General features: G+C 43.2%; 1 protein-coding gene across 1 annotated transcript; it reads right to left on the bottom strand.

Annotated features, from left to right (window-relative positions):
• Nucleotides 1–1038: 1038 nt before the first annotated feature.
• On the bottom strand, nt 1039–19036 carry LOC115545237 (endoplasmic reticulum aminopeptidase 1). Its single transcript, XM_030358191.1, has 19 exons — nt 18799–19036; nt 15339–15861; nt 15092–15230; nt 14719–14853; nt 14221–14341; nt 13162–13313; nt 11885–11998; nt 11289–11420; nt 9354–9485; nt 9027–9110; nt 8465–8622; nt 8085–8164; nt 6160–6343; nt 4688–4844; nt 4011–4195; nt 3129–3290; nt 2751–2891; nt 2046–2127; nt 1039–1649 (listed from the first exon to the last, which is right to left on the bottom strand). Exons 2-19 carry the CDS (start codon nt 15827–15829, stop codon nt 1464–1466), a joined length of 2835 nt encoding a protein of 944 aa, XP_030214051.1. The 5' UTR covers nt 15830–15861; nt 18799–19036; the 3' UTR covers nt 1039–1463.
• Between the last annotated feature and the right edge of the window lie 721 nt (nt 19037–19757).

The following is a 19757-nucleotide window of genomic DNA, read 5'->3' as shown; positions in this document are numbered from 1 at the left end:
TGGGGCCCTGAATCGCAAGCTGCATGAGGATACAACCTTCACTGCTCCAGTGAAATTGTTTGTGGAACCATTTGGGAAGCGCCAAACTGACAGTGCTTTACAGTCAGCATTGTTTTACTTAGGGTAAAACAATTAAGTGCAATCTAGCGTTCGTGCAAGACCAAGGGGCTTCCATCAAACTAGTGCTACCATAGGTGCAGTGGCGCCTCCAGAAGATTATTCCAGGGGTGGCCAATGGGGGCCACAGCAAATCTTAGGGTGGCATACTAAAAAGGAAAAGAACGTGGGGGGGGGGGGGCTACGGATTTCAGTGACGGTTTCATTCCGTCTACACGAGCAGGGGTGCGCCTGCAGCAAGAGGGGGCGCCAAAATACCTATTCCCCACACAATGTTATGTCGTACTTCATTGATAACCGCTACTCCAAGAAATGATTTGTTTGTAAATAATTCCGAGACAGACGGATAGGCACTCCGCAGCTGGGATGGGACGCATGTAGTTGGTGTGCCCGTGAGAAATCCTGTCAACGCTCCCAGCTAGCAGGTCATGAAACTGGGCCTGAGTCAGCCTCAAGGAGCACTGGAAGTGGCTGTAATCCAGACGGGGCTCCTGGAGAACACGGTTAAATTCACCGAGCTGTGTGCGCCTCCGAAGGATGTGATGAACCCAGACATGTTCTCTGGGTTGGCCTCTCTGACATCTCTGGTACTTCCACAACAAGTAAAGAGTCGCAATGGTGGTTATCTCTATGGTTGTTGAGAATGAAGTGGTGGAAATAAAGGTTGGCGCTCAGGAGGTAAGCCCCGCCTCCTCTGGAGAAGGCCGAATATTCAAGGGTTGTGTTGGTTTTTACTCATCCGAGTTAACGTTGCTGTTTGCATGGTCAAGCTACGGGAGGCAAAAGTTTGCTGACGAGATTCAACCTAACCAGACAAAACTGTTTGAGTATCAGGTCCAGTTACTTCCGTTCAAGCTCTTTTCCTCTTTTCTGACTTTATTCTCAGACTTCTGACTTTAATCTCAGAATTCTGACTTTAATCTCAGAATTCAGAGTTTAATATCAGAATCTTGACTTTAATATCAGAATTCTAACTTTATTCTCAGAATTCCATAGTTCTGACTTTAATCTCAGAATTCTAAAACTCAGAATTATGACTTACTTCTCAGAATTCCATAGTTCTGACTTAAAAGTCAGAATTCCATAGTTCTGACTTTGAAGTCAGAATTCTAACTTTAACCTCCGAATTCTGACTTTAAACTCAGAATTCTGACGTAAACTCAGAATTCTGAGTTTTAAAAAAAAAGGAAAAAAAGGGGGGGGAACTCAGACGGCCCCATGTGGGACTCCTACGTAAATGGTTCATCAAGCCGAACAATAAGTGTTGGATGTTTTGGGAAAGTCTATTCAGACAGTAGTCTTCACAGTGGGCAACCCACTTCCATTGCCAGCGTTAACGGATGGACCTAAAGGTCCTCGTGTCGAGTATGTTGCGTGTTCCCTCTGCTCGTGTGTTTGTCCAGCCAGGCCTGCAGCAGGGGCAGGTGTTTGTCCACCCATCGGATATTCAACTCAATGGTCTCGTACGTCTGCTGAATGCACCTCAGCTCTGAGCCCATCTCCTTGGTCAGGGAGCCAAAGAACTCCTGAACCTGAAGAAATAAGTGTTAAGAAGGAGAGAACAATTGCAGTGTGCAGACGAGTCCATGCAAATGATTTAAAAGGATTAACCTTGATAAATGTGAATTCTGACAAACGTTGAAAACTTGTAATTGCTACTTTTGAAGGTTTGTTAAGACACAATAGTAGTAGACAAAATAGGAGGTGTTTTCACCAGATATTGTTTAAAAATCTGTTTATGTGTGTGTGTGTGTGTGTGTGTGTGTGTGTGTGTGTGTGTGTGTGTGTGTGTGTGTGTGTGTGTGTGTGTGTGTGTGCGCGAGTGTGTGTGCGCGAGTGTGTGTGTGTGTGTGTGTGTGTGTGTGTGTGTGCGTGCGTGCGTGCGTGCGTGCGTGCGTGCGTGCGTGTGTGTGTGTGCGTGTTCTCACCTCTTTCAGCATTTGTGGGGTGGAGTACTGGTCAGTTACCCCGGTCACCATTTCAGCTATGGAGCTTGAGCCTTCCCCAAACCTTCTCAGACAACACAAAACACACACACACACACACACACACACACACACACACAGATATTCACTTAAAATGTATTTACTTCAAAAGTAAATGTATTAACTAATTTACTGCACACAAATTAAAACCTTATGAATATTATCACTCAACAACTGTAGATCACTGATGGAAAGTGTTCATGAGATGATACAATTCCTCTTTAGAAGCTAGTTAACACTGATGGTGGCAGGTTTATAAGCTAATCTGGTTATTATATTAATATATAACAGTTTTCGTCAAAAAGTCGTCAAAAATATGCATTGAACAGTCCAATGTTAAAAGCCAATGTTTTGTGCATCCGGCCAAATATAAGTATATTATACAGGTCAACTGTGTTGAAGGATTACCCATTGAGATGGACTGTCTTTCTGAGAGGTCTGAACTATGGGCGCTGCACTTTGGAAAAGGAAAGCTTTTCGGTATGTGTACTGATAATCCCAACGTAGAAAGACCCCAGTCAGATCCCAGTTGGGTTCGAACCCCGGTCCTTGTTGCAGTGACGTGATCTGTGCAAACCATTGAGCCACCATGCCAAGGTCAACCCTTTCAAACACATGTGAATGACATGAGACGAGAGGCAGACTGACTTCTTGATCAGGGCCGGCCAGTTTGCCCGGAGGAAGTCCCATGCTAGCTTGTAGCCATGGGGGTTCTTGCTAACAGCGATCACCACATGGGGAAGATCCTGGGTCTTCAGAACATCCCCACGAAAACTCTCCTCCAGCAGTCTGAGAGAGAGAGACAGAGAGAGAGAGAGAGAGAGAGAGAGAGAGAGAGAGAGAGAGAGAGAGAGAGAGAGAGAGAGAGAGAGAAAACAATCAACAAATGTATGAGTGAGAGCTCAGCAAGGGGAAGGGAGACATGGAAAGACCAGAGAAATTGAAAGGCAATGGAAGGAAGAAGACAACTGAATTGCCCAGAACAGTGTTTTACTGCCAATCCAACCGTCTACAACGCAGACCCACATGTGGAGTTTGTCCGTCAGGGGGCTGAAGGAGAGCGCCATCTCTATGCGGCTCTTGACTGACGTGTCCGGGGAACGGCCGTACATCTCATACAGGAAGTCCCACCCCTCTGGAGTGCGGGCTCCAATAGCAAACACGCAGAGGCTGATGTCACTGGGGAGACTGGAGAGGGATGAACATAGAAGACCTTGACATCCTACAGGGACTAAGGTTGAGCAGAAGACAAACATTAACAAGACTGTTCATTCATTCCTGACCCTGTGGGGAACCTCGTCTGCATAGATTAAAAAATGTATTCATAATATGCTGTAATATGCAGCTATTATAAGCAACATAATAATTTAAATTGCTCAGTGTGCACAGGTTCAACCATCCATGTCCAATGCTGTACGCCACCTAGGGGACCTTAATGGGCTCCTCCAGACAAAGGAATCCATTTCATGGTAGAAGTTTGTACATAATGGCCTAATGCGCCATGTTGCCATGCAGGAGATCTCCCTGAGTGTGTGTGGTGATGCCTGGTTTAACCTGTGCACACTGATGACTGAATGTGAAACAGGTGTGCAACAGACTCGGCCAGTTGCGGTGGCTTAAACCATCATCCACACACAGTACACATTCAGGAAGGTCTAAAAGAAAACGACAGCCGAAGCCTAGAAGAGGTGCCATTATGGGTCAGAAAGAGTCTGGAGTGGTCTTAAATCAAAATGTTCTCATACAGTGGCAGGTGCAATGTTGATCAGAACAGACATTCTCACAAACTAATTTCCCTCACTAATACGTTACGGGTGGACCTTTCTTACAGATTACCCTCCTGATAGCTCTTACATCAGGACCAAAGAGAGGGGTTCAGGGTTGGAGATCAGGTAAAGGGAGACTGACCTCATGTTGCCGTCCAGGGCCTTCCAGCTGTGGAAGAGCCTGCTGGCCTTTTCCACGCAGGGCACATGGTTGCGCACGCAAGCAAACATCAGCAGGTAGCTCCTCAGCACCCTCTCAGAGACCGACCCGGAGTCGCTCCACGTCTGCTGGTCGATGAGGGTCTGTAACAGCTCCACGATGTAGCTCTGAGAGGAACGCATTTCACCCACTTTAACTGAAGCCATTGTTAGAAGGCCGAATGGTTCAGTCCAGCGACGCTCCCCTCCGGTCCACGCAGCCCCAACATGCAGGGACGCAGTGGACGCTCCCCCGTAGAGAACAGAACCAGCAGCAACAGGATGTCCAAATGAGGTCAATACTGTTTGTGTACCCCTTACTGACAGTAAGTATGTATAAGGGATTTGAACCAGTTCAAGAAACGAAAATGAAAACAAAATCATACATATATTAATTACATTTCTCTGAAAATGTAATTTCTCAAATGCACATTTCACAAGCATAGGTACCTAGGTTTATCGTTATGTTGAGTGAAACAAGGCACAAGAGAGCTGCTGGAGATATGTTGCAGTGAGGGAGAGGGTGGGTTTTGCCCAAGTATTTTCACTAATGGCTTATTCTTGAATCAGAACTTTTGGGGGACTGTGTGGGGGCTTATGCACGGTTGGCGTCAGGCGAACCTTCATCTGGTTCTCCAGCGTCTTCATGTCCCTCTTCTCCATCAGCTTGTAGATGGGCACCAGCTCGCTGAGGCCCTGGGTGACCGCCAGGGGCTCCATCTCCCGGGACAGGTACAAGGACAGCTCCAGGGCCGTGTCCAGCGTCACCTTGCCCACACTGGGACACACACACATACCACCTTTAATCCTCTCCCGCGTGTTGAGAGAGATTAATCAATATGTTGTTATTTTGACGATGTACATTCACAACGTGCATTTTGTATGTTTCCACAAAAAAAGTACTTAAAGTTCTCCTTTTAAGTACCTTGCATTTATTCAGGTGAGTCTCAGAGAGGCATCTCATTTGCAAGAGAGACCACATAGCAATTATTATAGCAGAAAATCTATTTATAGATAATAATCAGTTGCCATCCCAGTTATGCTTAGTTTAGGAGGTAGAGCAGGTTGTAGGAGTGTACGGTATAAACGGTATAGAAAATACAACGGTGTGAATTTGCGCTACGGTATGGATTTTGACGTTACCCTGAGACCGGTGTTACTGGTAGACAGTGTTGTGTGTAACGCGTTACAAAGTAAGTAGCCCCTTAAAACAGTAATGTATCTACTTTTTCAGGTAAAAAGTAAAGTTACGCGCAACTACTGAAAATATGGTAACGAAACGTAGTTCCTTTTTCAATTCGGCGCAAAGTTACTGACAGATTTGACAGCGATACTGCCTTCTCAGGCAGTATCGCTATAGTATGCTATTGCGCAAGCTTCCCTTCACTCTGCATCTCTTCCACATCACTTCCGCAGGCATTTTCCAAAGCCAGTCCTTACGACTAAAAAAGCTAGCGGTGGAACGAGTTGACAAACGCCGTCACTGTTTTCCTGTGTAAGAAAATGGTTCCCTTTCAAAATGTCGATAGAAAAGGCTTTAAAGAGATGGTCAAAACACTAGATCCCAGGTACGCGTTACCTGCCCGCACACACTTCAGCCAAATTGAGATGCCAAAACTATACGGCAAGGTCCACACGTGGTAAGGTCCGCGAAGATATCCATACTATTAAACATTAGTGTTTTTCAGAGATGGAAGTAACTTGAGAAAAAGATTAGCATTTTTTTTTCATGCCGTTTTGCTGCCTTACCAGTATTTTACCCCGTAAGAAGCATTTATACCGAAATTAAAAGATAAAATTGACACATCCTGACTATCTATGCCTCAGATCATACCCTGATATACATTTTAGTCCATACCGTACAGCCCTAGCTGTTTGTCTTGGAACCGGAATGATACTAGTTTGATCACCAGCCCCTGCTATCGAGGTGTCCCCAAGCAAGAGACCTAACGAGATGTCTGTGGCCTTGTGTGGATGACACCACCGTCAGTGAGTAAACGTGTGTGAATGAACCTTTGTACATTTATTTGGATTAAAGCGTCTGTTAACTGCCCTAAATGGAAGTGTAAATGCGATAAAAGGGGAGCCCTGACCTGACCAGCTGGAAGACATTGTTGATGAGGCTGGCGCGGTCGCTGCTGCTCAGGGCCGTGTGGTTGGTCTGCAGCAGGCGGGTCAGGCCGCTCCAGCCCTGCCCCTGGTAGTGCACCATGTAGTAGCCGCTCATGTCCACGTTGAACTTGACCCAGTCCACCTCCTCCTCCAGGTACAGGACGTCTGCAGGGACAGGTACACGTTGGACCCACTCAGACATGAAACCATTGGGTCAGCGTGACTGAAGCCATTGTTGGGCCCATGTACCAGTGGCTCTCGGTCAGTGGTCCCTTATCGGGTCCTGATCCATCGGCCAATTTGATTTGAAATAGCCAATAAATAATGACATTGCAGTTTTCCTCAATCATTTAAACACGTTTTCTGAAACTATAGCTCAATTTCTCAAAACACAAACCTGAGAAGAGTAAATCATTTTGTCAACACAAATTCTTCTCAAAACTTTTTTTCCACCAAACAGTAAAAACTGCTATCAAATGAATATCTTAGACAGCATCAATTAAACACTGGTGTGATTCAAAACACAAACACAACATCAATACTATTTACATATTTTTTGGCTTTATGAGTCCATGTTACATATTCCAATGTATAAAATTGTTTAGAAATAGCTTTCTTTTTTAAAGTTGCAATTAGGTGGTACATATAGTATAAAGACGGATGCCATATTGTAAAACAGTACTGTGAATATATCATATAAATATTGCATTGACACAATCGTATCAGAATAGAATACAATGCATATTTGTCTATCCAATGAGCTCCAATGGGCTAAACTCACAATCCCAGCTTCCCAGAGTCATTCTGTACATCTATAGTTGATGCAGCAACATTGTTCTGACAATACACCAATGTTACCTATTTGGGTAAATTACAGTACAATAATTGCACTGATAAGTAAAATGAAAAACACTACGGTAAGAAAATGTTAGGCTGTCTTTCGGGGGATGTAATGATGAAATCAGTAAAAAAGGTAACAAAGCAATTTTTTTTTTTTTACTGTAATACAGTAAAATGTTTAGCTGAACTGATTGCATAAAAAACTTTTCGTAGGCCAACCAAAAATAAAAATAAGAATCTAAATGAGGTGAAACAGATCTACATGTAAATCAGTATGTATCCCAGCTCCAATCCCGATCAGGCAAAAGGACCATATCTACAACAAGGTAGAGCTCACCGAGTCCTCTTTAATGCTCTGACACATGATTGAAGTGTTTTGCCAGTTAAGTTTGAACAGGTGAGAAGTGGCTAAGACTTATTGGTAATTAGTTGTTGCGTTTTGAAGGCCAGTGTGATCCAGATGAACCAAGTGTGCTAAATGATTATATTTGTGCTTAGAGTTCAGCAAAAATGGGGAAACAGTGGAATTGTGCTTAGAGTTAAGCAATCTGGAGTCTTGTAGTTGATAGATGAGCTTTACATTTTGAGAATTGTGTGCATAGTTCCATATTTTGTGTGTATACAATCGAGAAAAACTGTAATAATTCAGTTTTCTGACCTCTTTTTACAGTATACTTTTATTGTATCTAATTAAATGTGCATAATGAGAAACTTGTTGTCATGAACCCAACTTTAGTTGCCCAAATCAAGTAAGTTTGAATCTGGGAACCTTAGTCACCCCTAAAAGCATAGGTCTGAATAAAAGTATTTCACAGCCTATCTAAAGTCACAGTTTGTGTTTACTAAACATAATGCACACCCCGACATCCATATGACCTTATATGGATCAGAGATCAGTAAACCTTATTAGTTTTCTTCGTTGTGGTGGTTAAATGTGTTTCTAAGATAACAATAATTCATTAATTTGATAAATTCAGTTGATTACTAAGACTCTGTATCATTCTCGGTTTGGTGGCACAATATGAAATGGGTTGGGCATTGACCTCAAAAGTTACAGGGTTCTCACCAGTTTTGTTCTCCAGCAGAAAGCGTTGGATGGTGTTTGAGTGGCTGGTTTTGTAGGTCAACGGGATCTTCCACAGGAACCTATCGACGCACAGCATTAATGCTGATGAAGACATTGGTGACCATGACAGTAAGAATCATCTCTTTTAACACACCATGAAGTAAAGGTAGGAGAACACACATTAACAATGTCCTCAATTAGTCAAATATCTAATTACATTAGAATATTTTTTTCTGTTGATCGATTGATCGATGTTGGACCCCTACTCATTTATTACACCTTGGTTGACTGAAAATACCGGAGGATCGTCTGCACGTTTTTATTGGACATAATGGCCCTGCCCGAACAGAGGTTCCCTGGGTGAGCTCTGTAGTCTTTACCCGTCGCTGAGGGCGGGACCGTCCTTCTTGAGGTAGCGTTCCTGATGGAGCCTGACCTCGCGGCCTTTCACCTCCACCGTGACCAATGGGAAGCCCTCCTGCAGCGTCCAGGTGTCCATGATGGTGCCCACGTCCAACTCGTCGTCTGTGTACCATTTCTACACGCACACGTACACACACATTCAAACAACCACAATCATTACAATTCTATAGTAAAATCCCATGTTTCTTTTTTTTATTATATTATAATATATTTTATATTCAAGAAGTCACACAATGCAAAGTCTGCCGGATATTTGTTGTACAACAGAAAGTTCTGTAACATTTTGCCACCGTCCCTGTCAGTACTCAAACACAGGGTCACTCCACGATATTCAAAATCCCGGCCAATCAAATTCCTGCTGTTTAAAGCATCGAAGCAGACAAACGAGAAAACAGTAAGTGCCGTAGATCTTGAGGCGTATTCAGCAGAGGATCATGGGTATTCCCAGCATGGGGGGGCATACGCTCTACTTCCCTGGCTGCTAAAGTTGTCAGAGAATGGAGGTACGTCGGTACTTACAAAGCCCTCGGGTCGCAGCTTCCCCTCGGAGCAGAAGGCCTTCTGCTGGACTCCGCCCACCTCGAACTGGTCGGACTTACACACCTGTTGGGGGGGGACACACAACTCCTTGACTCGCATGTAACCACACTAGGACACGTTAGCTAGCTAGCTACGATTGACCTCTACTTCCAGAAATCCTGTTGCCTTACAATGTCTGACAAAGAAAGCCTCACAGAATTCTCTGTATTAACTGTAATTGATCATGATTATTTTGAGAGTACGAGCAGAGGACAAAATAATAATTGGAAGAACATACACATGAGGACGGTGGGGACGCCTACTCACGTTGGAGAGGCTCTGCCAGAGGTGGCGATTGACGGTGTTCTGGTAGCTGTAGCGACGGAGGTAGCGGATGATGCCCTCATTGAAGGCCTCTGGGGTCAGGAAGTCCCGCAGCATGTTCAGGATGCAGGCCCCCTGCGTTCACACATACAGACCAGTGAGAACATTAACATAACATTGTTGAGAATAATAAATGTAGATTGCCCAGACTACTGGAATGAATGAATGCCCTTAAATATGACTTCTTTAATGCCTTTGTATATGTAATGTTTGTTTTCCTCGGCCTATTGAAAATTACTTCAGGGAGGACGTTCCTCCCTCAGCCTCCATTGACTCCCATTCATTTCCCCGAAAGTGTTGGCGGCCGGTGAATAACATGGGGTTCAATAGGAGAGGAGGAAAGTCCTCCTCTGAGTGGGTGGGACTAGCTAAGAGATCTGGATCCCGCCTACGTCTGTTCATAGCGCATGGCTGCCCTATGAACCAATAAGTGGGAGCCCTGGCGGGGGACAGCCTGGAGGGAGGGGTTATCCCCTCAAGTCTAGGCTACGAGAACCAACCAACCTGCTCAGTCGTATGCCTCGTTTCCACCGAGCAGTGTGCTAGTGTTCATTGCGGTACAGTGCGGCTCTGTTCGCTTATATTGACATTTCAGTTGCCTTCGGCCGGGCTGCTAACCCCGCAGCCGGGCTGCTCGTTGCCGGGATGCGGAGCCCGCAAGGAGGATTGACTTGATCTATAAATGACGTCCCTCAATCTTAATTGGCTTAACACCATGACCAACATTCTGAAACACCCATTAGCATTCACATTTGGCTCAAACAATGTTATGCTTATAGCCAATGTAAAAAATTGTGAAATAATGTTCTTATTGTTCTTCTGTTTGATATTGTGGAAAGGATGTTAGTGAATGATTCAGAGCATGATGCATTTTAAATGACATCCCTTTTTGTCTTAATTTTTCTTAAATCAATTGTAGCTGAAAATATACATAGCCAAATTACAACCAATAGCTTCAGTCATTGAGGGCAAAAATAGGCCAAATGATAGGCCCAGAATTTTTTATTTACTTTTACAAATCAAGGGTAGGCCTGATTTGACTAATTGGCTTTGCATCCTCTCCTTCTGCCCTTGTAGTCCAAGACATGCTCATGCTGCCCACCAGCTTTCAAAGTACAATGCTGCCACTGGTGGATTTGTATCAATTCACATAATTAAAACACCTTGAGTCTCACATACTTATGCCACCATACGCCACTAGCAGTGCAAGCAGGCCAATTGCTACCCAGCACGCAGTCCTTCCTCCCCCACTTTAAAAACCACCAGCCGCCCTTGACACGGACACACCATGAACACACACACACGGACACATCATGAACACACACACACGGACACACAATGAACACAAACACACAGACACATCATGAACACACACACACGGACACACCATGAACCTCTGGCCTCCCGTTCCGGTGTCGTAATTACAGGCATTCCTTTTTTCTGTCCTTTTCGTCCTTTTCAGATTCCCTGGGAATTTAAGGTGGAAATTTGATCCCTTTATACTAGCCTCGATACTCGATATTCTGGTGTCTCACCTTCCTAGTCCAAATCTGGGGAGACGGGTAACCAAATGGGAGATTTGGAACGAACATTCTGTTGTTCGTTCTGTTATATAAATGTTGTACATTCTGTTGCTTGTTTTTATATAAATGTTGTACATTGTGATGTATGCTCTGTTATATTAATGTTTTACATTGTGTTATATATTCCGCTATATAAATGTGGTACATTCTGTTGTATGTTGTGTGTTATAAATGTGGTACATTCTGTTGTATTTTGTGTTTTATAAATGTGGTTCATTCTGTTGTATAATTCCCGGTTGCCCTTGAGACGACTTCAATGTGTTCCACCGGGATAAGGGTTAAAAAAGGACGGCACCTTGCTGTACGAGACGTCATCAAACATCTCCCAGATCTGGGAGGGGGTTTCCACCGGGGTGGAGACGGGATGGGAGGAGGTGAGAGAGTCGACCTCCATGGCGTTGAAGCATTTGCCCAGAAAGAAGTCATCCTATGGGAGGAGGGACAAGTCAATGAAGAGGTCAGAAAGGTGGAGGGTTAGGGAAGTGAAATTAGTTTCCTGCCTGATGACAGTGTGGCAGGTTTATAGAAGGTACCTTTTAGGGGATTTACATTGAGGGGCTTTTGCTGACACTTTTATTCAAAGCGACTTACAACCAATCATTCACACATTGACAGCGGATTCAACCATGCAGGGCGCCAGCCAGCTCGTCAGTGGTAGTCAGGGTGAGGTTCCATGCTCAGAGACACCTCGAGACTCAGCTAGGAGAAGTCAGGGATCGAACTAGCAACCTTCGGGTTACCAGTCAACTTGCTCTACCTCCTGAGCAAATGCCACCCAGTACCAGGTGTAGAGAAGGTGCCAGGTGTATAGAAGGTGCCAGGTGTATAGAAGGTACCAGGTGTATAGAAGGTGTAGAAGGGTTGAGTACTACACGTCTCCGGAGCTCTCACCACTTGAAGCTCGGGGTAGGTGATGTCCACCGAGACAAACTCCATGAACTTGGCGAAGCCCTCGTTGAGCCACAAGTCGTTCCACCACTCCATGGTGACCAGGTTCCCAAACCACTAGACAACAACAGGAAACCCAGTTAGCCATCTCACCCCTGGATATGCCAAACTCATTTTGATCTTCTTTAAGAGATAAATTGTTAATTTACTCACAGATGAATAGAACTACAAGCAATTATGTATTATATATATCCTGTCTGTAATCCATGTAGAAGTGAGATGTACTGTATTTGCTATGATTCTAATCAAATTAAAACACATTTGGTTTTCCCCATTACTAAATATTTGCCCGGTATGCGTTTAATATCACATCCTCTCGTTATTAAATAATAATCGTCATTGGTCAGCAAGGACCAAATTCAATTTTGAGAGATTCACTGGGTAGATCGAGTCATTGATATACTACTTTGAATCTAGACATTTAGTAACTTCAATACTACTTGAACAAAAGTACAAACGAAACGTGAAAAGGTTACACAGCAGAGCTTTAGAAATGTGATGATATTAATAGTTCAATTAAAAATATCAATTAAAAAGTAAAAGAGAAGACATTCAGCTAAAATCATTAGCTGAATGACTACCATCCATTCTAGCTGAGTAGGTGGATCATTGGGTTTTGGATTGTAGAGACAATGCACTCTCCAGCAAATCAAACCCTGATCAGACTGATCTACAGCCATCTGAAGTGCTAATTAATGTGTGTGTGTCAGCATGTGATGCAGCATGAAGCACCATCATACCATGGCTCTTTGGTACATGAAACCTGAAGCTCTTGCTAATTAAAACAACCATCTCCTATATTAGCTTCACACACGCACGCACGCACGCACGCACGCACGCACGCACGCACGCACGCACGCACGCACGCACGCACGCACGCACGCACGCACGCACACACACACGCACACACACACACACACACACACATACTGTACATAATACTGCTCCGTATACCTGAGCCAGCAATATATTTATCCTTTTAAAAAGGTGCTAAAAACTATTTCATGTAGACGCTCACTTAAAGACTACAGGGATCTTTGTTAATTTTTTTGACTCTGCAGCAACGTACAGGAATCTCATGTCTAACCTCATCAAAGTGTAGCCTGGAGCTAGCATAAAATAACAAATCTTGCATATTGTACATTTAAAATAGTATTTATTTTTCATTTTTATCTCCATATCCCTAGCTAGTGAAATGCAAGATCCAGGTGAAAGGTTACCTGGTGGGCCAGCTCGTGAGCGATCACCATGGTGATGCCCAGCTTGTCGGAGGCTGAGGACTTGGGTTGGAAGAGCAGGCCTGCCTCCCTGTAGGTGGTCAGACCCCAGTTCTCCATCGCCCCCGCCTGGAAGTCAGGGATGGCCACCAGGTCTGCAGGGATCAACAACACAACATCTATTTGGATCGATTTGAGTACATTTGCATTTTCTCTAATCTACTCTGGACATACCACTACGACTGTGCTGGTTTTAACTTGTTTGAAGAGGGGAAAAAAGGGAAAAAACTAAATGGGACTATGATTTTTAGCATTCACTCAATGCAAAGAATAGAATTATTCCTACTTAAAGTGATAATAGAAGGAGTCCCAACAAGGACTCTTGCATGGCTGAGGAGTAGGTGGTGTCCGATGGATAGAGTTTCATTCACCACGGATTCTTGATTACTAAAGACATCCCAGGATTGTTAACCTTCAATTTTGGTCTTTCTGAACATAGTGTGCTACATTGTGAACTTTTCTGCATTCAGAGCCTCTAGATTGCATTTTTACAGTCTCTCACAGAGTGAACATTTTAAATTGCAGATGGAAGATTGTTTTTCTTAGAGGCTCGTTTTCTGTTCCACATACATTGTGGGATAAAGTCAAGGGCTTCATAACATCTCACTTGAACTCATCTTATCTGATTACATGTAAAAAAAAATATTCTCCCTAAACGTTCAGATCGTGAGACTAGGGGTGCAGAGGTGTACTCGAGTAATCATCAAGCAAATCATAAAGCATTACAGAATTATTGTAATATTGTCCTTTTCCAACATCTTCTAAATACATGATATATTTTGTTGATATGAATTTTTGTTACGTTTTAGAGCAGGATATATCTTTAAATAGTCCAAAGCTCTTATTTATAATATAAACCATATTATTATTGCTTTATTTCATACCCATATAAAGTTGTCGTGGCCCTTTTACCACAAGGTTCATATTTGTAGTTCTATGAATGTATTTATAATGATGGCAAAGGGTTGTACACCAATCATGATGAGGGACCGGACCACATACCCTGCTTCGGCAGCGGGTAGGGGATGTCGAAGAAGTCATCGTAGAAGTCCAGCAGCTTGACCGCAGCGTCCAATGCGAAGGAGGTCTGGTCAATCTTCTCTGGTGACGCGTAAACGGAAATCTGAGGGATGTCATATTTTCATACTCTGTTCACTTTGGGTAGGTTATATATATATAAACCGGAGCCACAGACTTAGCGATGAAGAGGTTAAGGGTTATCAAGGTGTCCATTTAGCATCAGCAAACTGTGTTTCATCAAATTCATTGTAATCTCAAGTAATTTCAGTGCATCAATGTCCTTTTTGTTTCAGTTAACACATCAATAAATAAAAGGGGAGGTATGACTAAATCACAACAGACAAGATGCGTCAATGAAACATTCAACCACCCAATCAGATCGTCCATTGTATGACTCATTGGTTTGATTTGAGAGTTAGAGAGTTAATTGTATGTCCATTTAAAGATTCCTCAGTTATCATGTAACCCCCTCCTGCTCACCTTGACCCCGTGTTGGGTGGTCTTGCTGACTGACAGGAAGTCGGACACGATGAAGGCGACCAGGTATGTGCTCATCCTCACACTGGTGTCAAAGTAGTCCTTCAGCAAGCCCCCGGCCAACTCTACTGTGTTTATCTTGGAGAGGAAGGGGAGCAGTGAGAGAAGTACAACCTGGAGGAGAACGTCTCGAGTCGAACCACACAATCACCACAACAACACAGTCATCAAAGCGGTGTTATATGCTGCCATCATCACCACAAACGTCAACAAACACCAGAGTAACACTTTCCCCAAGGTCCCACCGTGGCCACAGCAATAACATCACCACAGCAACCAGACAGTGGACACAATAGCAGGTCTGACTCTCATGTACCTTGGGCATGTTGGATATGGCGATATGGCGTGTCTCCCGTACGATCTGAATTGTGAAGTTAGCTTTGAACGCTGGCTCGTCAAAGCATGGGAAGGCTGCCCGGGCGCTGGTGGCCTCAAACTGGGTGGAGGCCACGTACCTGGGGAACAGAGGTCAAGCTGTTAGTACTTCAGTTGTAATCGACATATTTGGTCAACATCACCGTGGAAGTGTTGTATATCCACAACATAGACTGATAGTCACCTACCTGATCTCCCCACTGCTCGCACGGTAACTGCTCTTATAGAAGCCCTGATAGTTATCTGACAAGTTGGCGGAAAACTCCAGCAGAACGTCATACGTCCCGCCTTGGTTGAGGACCCGGTCGGAAAGAAGAGCTAACTGTTCAGAAGCAGGGTGCTCTAGGAAGCGCAGGGGGGTCGGAGGTCCCCCTGGCACCAGGAGCGTCACCTTGGAGATGAGCAGCTCGCTGCTGTGGAGGACGATGGTCGTGGTGTTTTCTAGGACCTCCAGTTCGATGTGGACCACGCCGGTGAAGCGGAGTGTGTTCATGTCGGGGTGGACGGTGAGGTTGTAGTGAAGGGGAACCACTGTCTGGGGGAGCCTCATGCGTTCCCAGGGGAAGGCTTGGTCGGCGGGGGGAGGCGTCCCGGCAGCGTCGCTGCCCGGTAGCTGTGCCGCGAGGGAGGGAACGCTGGCCTCCAGCAGGAGGAGTACGAGGAGAGGAACAGCTAGCATGGTGGCGAAGGAACGTTGTGTTTACACCACTCCTACCGGTTACAGTAGGAAAAGGAGAACACTGTTTAATTTAGCAATCTGGGGTTGTGAGGTACAACAGCAGAACACACAAAGTTTGATCCTGCATTAAAAAAATAAACGGCCTAAGGGGATGGGTCCACTACGGCAAAAAAACACTGGGGTCAATTGCTGAAAAAAAACACAACGTTGTGCTTTTCTTACTGTTATGACAAGTGGTCACATTAGCTCCTTACCTCCTAGCTTAACATCGGAGCAAAAACGTATTATTAAACATCCATGAGTGATAAGCAGCTGAGGAGTGGAAGAGCTGGGTCAGGTTCACTGGCTCGCTAACTGCTGCTAGGATGCCATCCGCTGAAAGGCAGCTCTTGAGTTTCAATCTGCTGCTTTAAAGGACATACATGCCTTACAGTTGGAGGAAACTATTATAAAATATAGGTCGGAAAAAGTGGAAAAGGAAGCATGAATTGCGGCAGCAGCCGCCAAAATTGAAAGCCATATGGGGATGATCTGAATGTCTATTATGAAGAAACAAGCAAGGCAGTGGAACCTCCATTTACTGACGAATCTGCCTTCAATTTTTTTCAAGTGGCTGCTGTCCCTAAGACCCCACTTCAGAGAGCAGTTTGGTACATCTGTAGTAGCACTCAGTTAGCCACTAGTGCAACTAGTCCACAACTGGTAGATCCGGAAATCAACATCTTTCATGAAAACCTCAAGGAGGCAAAACAGGAAACTGCTGATCTCATGATCATGCATTAAATGTATCCGAACAACCTAAAGTGAAAGTATCAATGTTTGATGGCAATTGGTTACCCACTTTATTATCAAACTTTTAATTCATACATTAACATATAAAGGAGAAGACTAGTAGATGTCAGATAGTCTCTTTACTTTCAGCTCATGTCAGGCCAGATATTTGATTCGTAGCTGTCTGCAAATGGATGTGGGCAGAGGATTTCCAGAACCTCCATGTCTGTCTAAGAGACATTTTGGTGACGAGATGATCTGAAATGAATTATCGGGCACTGATTATAAGGCACTGAACTGAACATAAAAGAAGAGGATGGGAAATCATTTTATTCCCAAGGGAATGTTGCCACCACATTCAAGACTGTGAACACATGTATGACCTGGATGTTACATCCACGTTAAAAGGGATAGTAATAAAAACTAGAAAATGCATTTCCTGCAGAAAATGCGGTGAGCGCTGTAATAGGCCTACAAAGTGAGGTTGAATTGTTTTTTTAATAAAGCCTCATAGATTAAGACACAAAGAAACGCTAAATGGCTTAAATCAAGTGAAGGGATTGAAAGGTCAAATGTATAGTTTGCAAACCCAGTGTTTATTTAAAAAGACAGTTTAACAAGCATTACCGGTAGGTCCGTGTTTACAGGAAGTCCACACAAGTCGATTGCCGAATGCGCCGGAGTTCAGTTCAAGGAGGAACGTTTTGGAATTTATAATTTCAATCATTCGGCAATCGACTCAAACAAGTCAATCATTCGGCAATCGACTTGTGTGGACTTCCTGTAAACACAGACCTACCGGTTATGCTTGTTAAACTGTCTTTTTAAATAAACTCCGGGTTTGCAAACGAAGTTGTTTCTGCTTCGTTTTATGTGTAGGGACCCTAGTCATGCTGCTGCAGAGGTTTGGTGCTATTTTTAACAATTTTAGTGGTTCAAAAATGCAAATTTAGAAGCGAAACTCAATGCGCCGAGCCAACAACTTGGACGCCAAACATTGCGCCCAGCAAACTATAATACTCGATTTTCAATTAAAAAGGTATCTGGAAGGCTTATTTGATGGGTTTTAATGCCAAAACAAAGATCCTGGGTTCAATTTGCGCCGGAATTACACTTTAAGTAAATCAACGAAACCAACTGAAACCGAAGCCGGTATGAAACTAAAACTGTGATTCTGAATAAAATGTAAATGATATCGAAATTCCGTTTGGATATTAAGTGTGTATATTTGTTAAATGGTTTGAACGAAGATAAACGGTTGAAAAATGATTTAGTTACGTCTTAAACAGATGAAGTACCAGAAGGCCTCCTATTGACTCCCATGTTAAAAAAGATAAAAGAGATTTGAAAAGATATATTTTAAAAGAAGAATATCTTTAAAGTATAAAATGTTTTAAAAATCTGAAAAGAAGCGCGCGATTCCAAACTATTCAGAACATTTTAAAATTCGAACAGTGTCTCTTGGTGAAAAATTGAGGAAGGAGATAGGTCCCAAAGTTTGTAGAGAATAATAATGAGGTAAGAAAGCAAGAAGAAAACTTATGAAGAACAATAGTTGAGCTCTGCATGCAGCACTCACCTAATAAACATACATGCTAGATTTAGACATATTTGGAATTCATTGAGCACAGTTTAACATTGTATTACACCCAGTTTTTGGAGACATATTTACATTTATATTTTAAGTATATTATATTTAAGTATATTTTATATATTATATCTATTTTAAACAAAATAGCTGTCCAGGCTGAGGTATAGCTATGACAAGTCCAAATCCGTAACACACGGAATAAAGTGAACAATATAAGTGGTTTAAAGACCATATCTAAGTAAAGAGGTGTGTGTGGGTCATGCGGACAGGGTCGTCGGGACATCATACAACCCCTACCTCGAACCCACCCCCTCGCCACGGGAGGGTATCAATTCGATTGATCCAATGTTGGACTGATCCATTATGAGGTCGGATCAGATCACTGGAAACAGCTATGCTGCCTGACAGGGAAACATAACTGCCTCTCTAGTATAGGACCCTCGTGCTTCCTACATTTCAAGAACATATCAAGAGTGCACTTTTAGTCATTTCTATCTATGTATGGCCTGTTTCGTTCAGGCTTTAGGGAATTGAAAAATAATATATAGTCTATAACTTATAGACTATATAACTAATATTTTGCATTAATAATAACTAAACGGTTTACCTGTGTGAGCAGCGGCTTCTCTCCGAAAGTGAAAGTGAAAACAAACGATTCATTTCAGGTCAACTGCATGCTTGGAGCGTCCCCAGCGGTAGACCACAGTCGTTTCTCGAGACAGGTCTATAACTATCTCTGAATTTAAAGTTATTCAGTTTTCAACTAGTGTATGTTATGAACGTGATTGAACTTTATTCAAAGGTTGGATCGTTTTTGAGACGCTGAGCACACAGTTGAAAGTGCATTGTCATAAATAAGACTTCCGTGTTGTATTCTTCAAAATAAAAGCCTCAAAATGGTAAATAATAAATGTATCACATGAATATGTCCAGAAATGTGAGCAGAAAGTACAGTGCACCCTCTAGTTATATATATGTCAATATTTCAGATTTTCTAAGGAGACTGCCTCAAAATCTGAAACGAACGTGCTCGAAAGAACGAAATGTAAACCAATGCATTTTGAATGGGAGGGTTTCTCAGACAATGTTAGTGCTCCACAGAAAAAAACGAGAGAGAGAGAAATAGAGAGAGGGATGGAGAGAGAGAGAGGCATCAGAAGGGGTGTGCGCAGACAGTGCAGTCAGTGCACCCTCTAGTTGTTGTTTTCCAGAGAGAGAGGGAGGGAGAGAGAGAGAGAGTTATCTTTTTTTTTAAAATATGTATATATCGTTTTTATATTGGTTATATACCTGAACCACACTAAGACATTGGTGGAAGTGTTTTGCTACAGATCTTTTTATAAAGATAATTGAATACAATTAAATTATATAACCTTTGAATAAAAGGTTTACATTTCATTCTGTGCAGTAAAGTCGGACAATCGTGCTCCTGTAGACGATTCAATAGATTACTTTTCGTGAGAATGAGAACGAAGTGTTTTTGAGGTGGTCTGCTGTAAAAAGAAAGGAAATCAGAGTATCCCTTATACATATTTACCCTTTGATGCATTTGTTGTTTTGACACAT

The sequence above is a fragment of the Gadus morhua genome, chromosome 6 (genome assembly GCF_902167405.1).
Source record: "Gadus morhua chromosome 6, gadMor3.0, whole genome shotgun sequence".
Lineage (NCBI taxonomy): Eukaryota > Metazoa > Chordata > Actinopteri > Gadiformes > Gadidae > Gadus > Gadus morhua.
This window is presented reverse-complemented; position numbering and strand designations above follow the sequence as displayed.

What these genes read in the sequence shown, in the direction of transcription:
- LOC115545237 (XM_030358191.1), bottom strand. Translation starts at nt 15,829, where the DNA reads ATGCTAGCTGTTCCTCTCCTCGTACTCCTCCTGCTGGAGGCCAGCGTT. An exon ending in TCTGGCAGAGCCTCTCCAAC is followed by an intron (nt 9,111 to 9,353) that starts GTGAGTAGGCGT and finishes CCCCCCCAACAG; the next exon opens with GTGTGTAAGTCCGACCAGTT. An exon ending in CGCTGGAGAACCAGATGAAG is followed by an intron (nt 4,196 to 4,687) that starts GTTCGCCTGACG and finishes CGTTCCTCTCAG; the next exon opens with AGCTACATCGTGGAGCTGTT.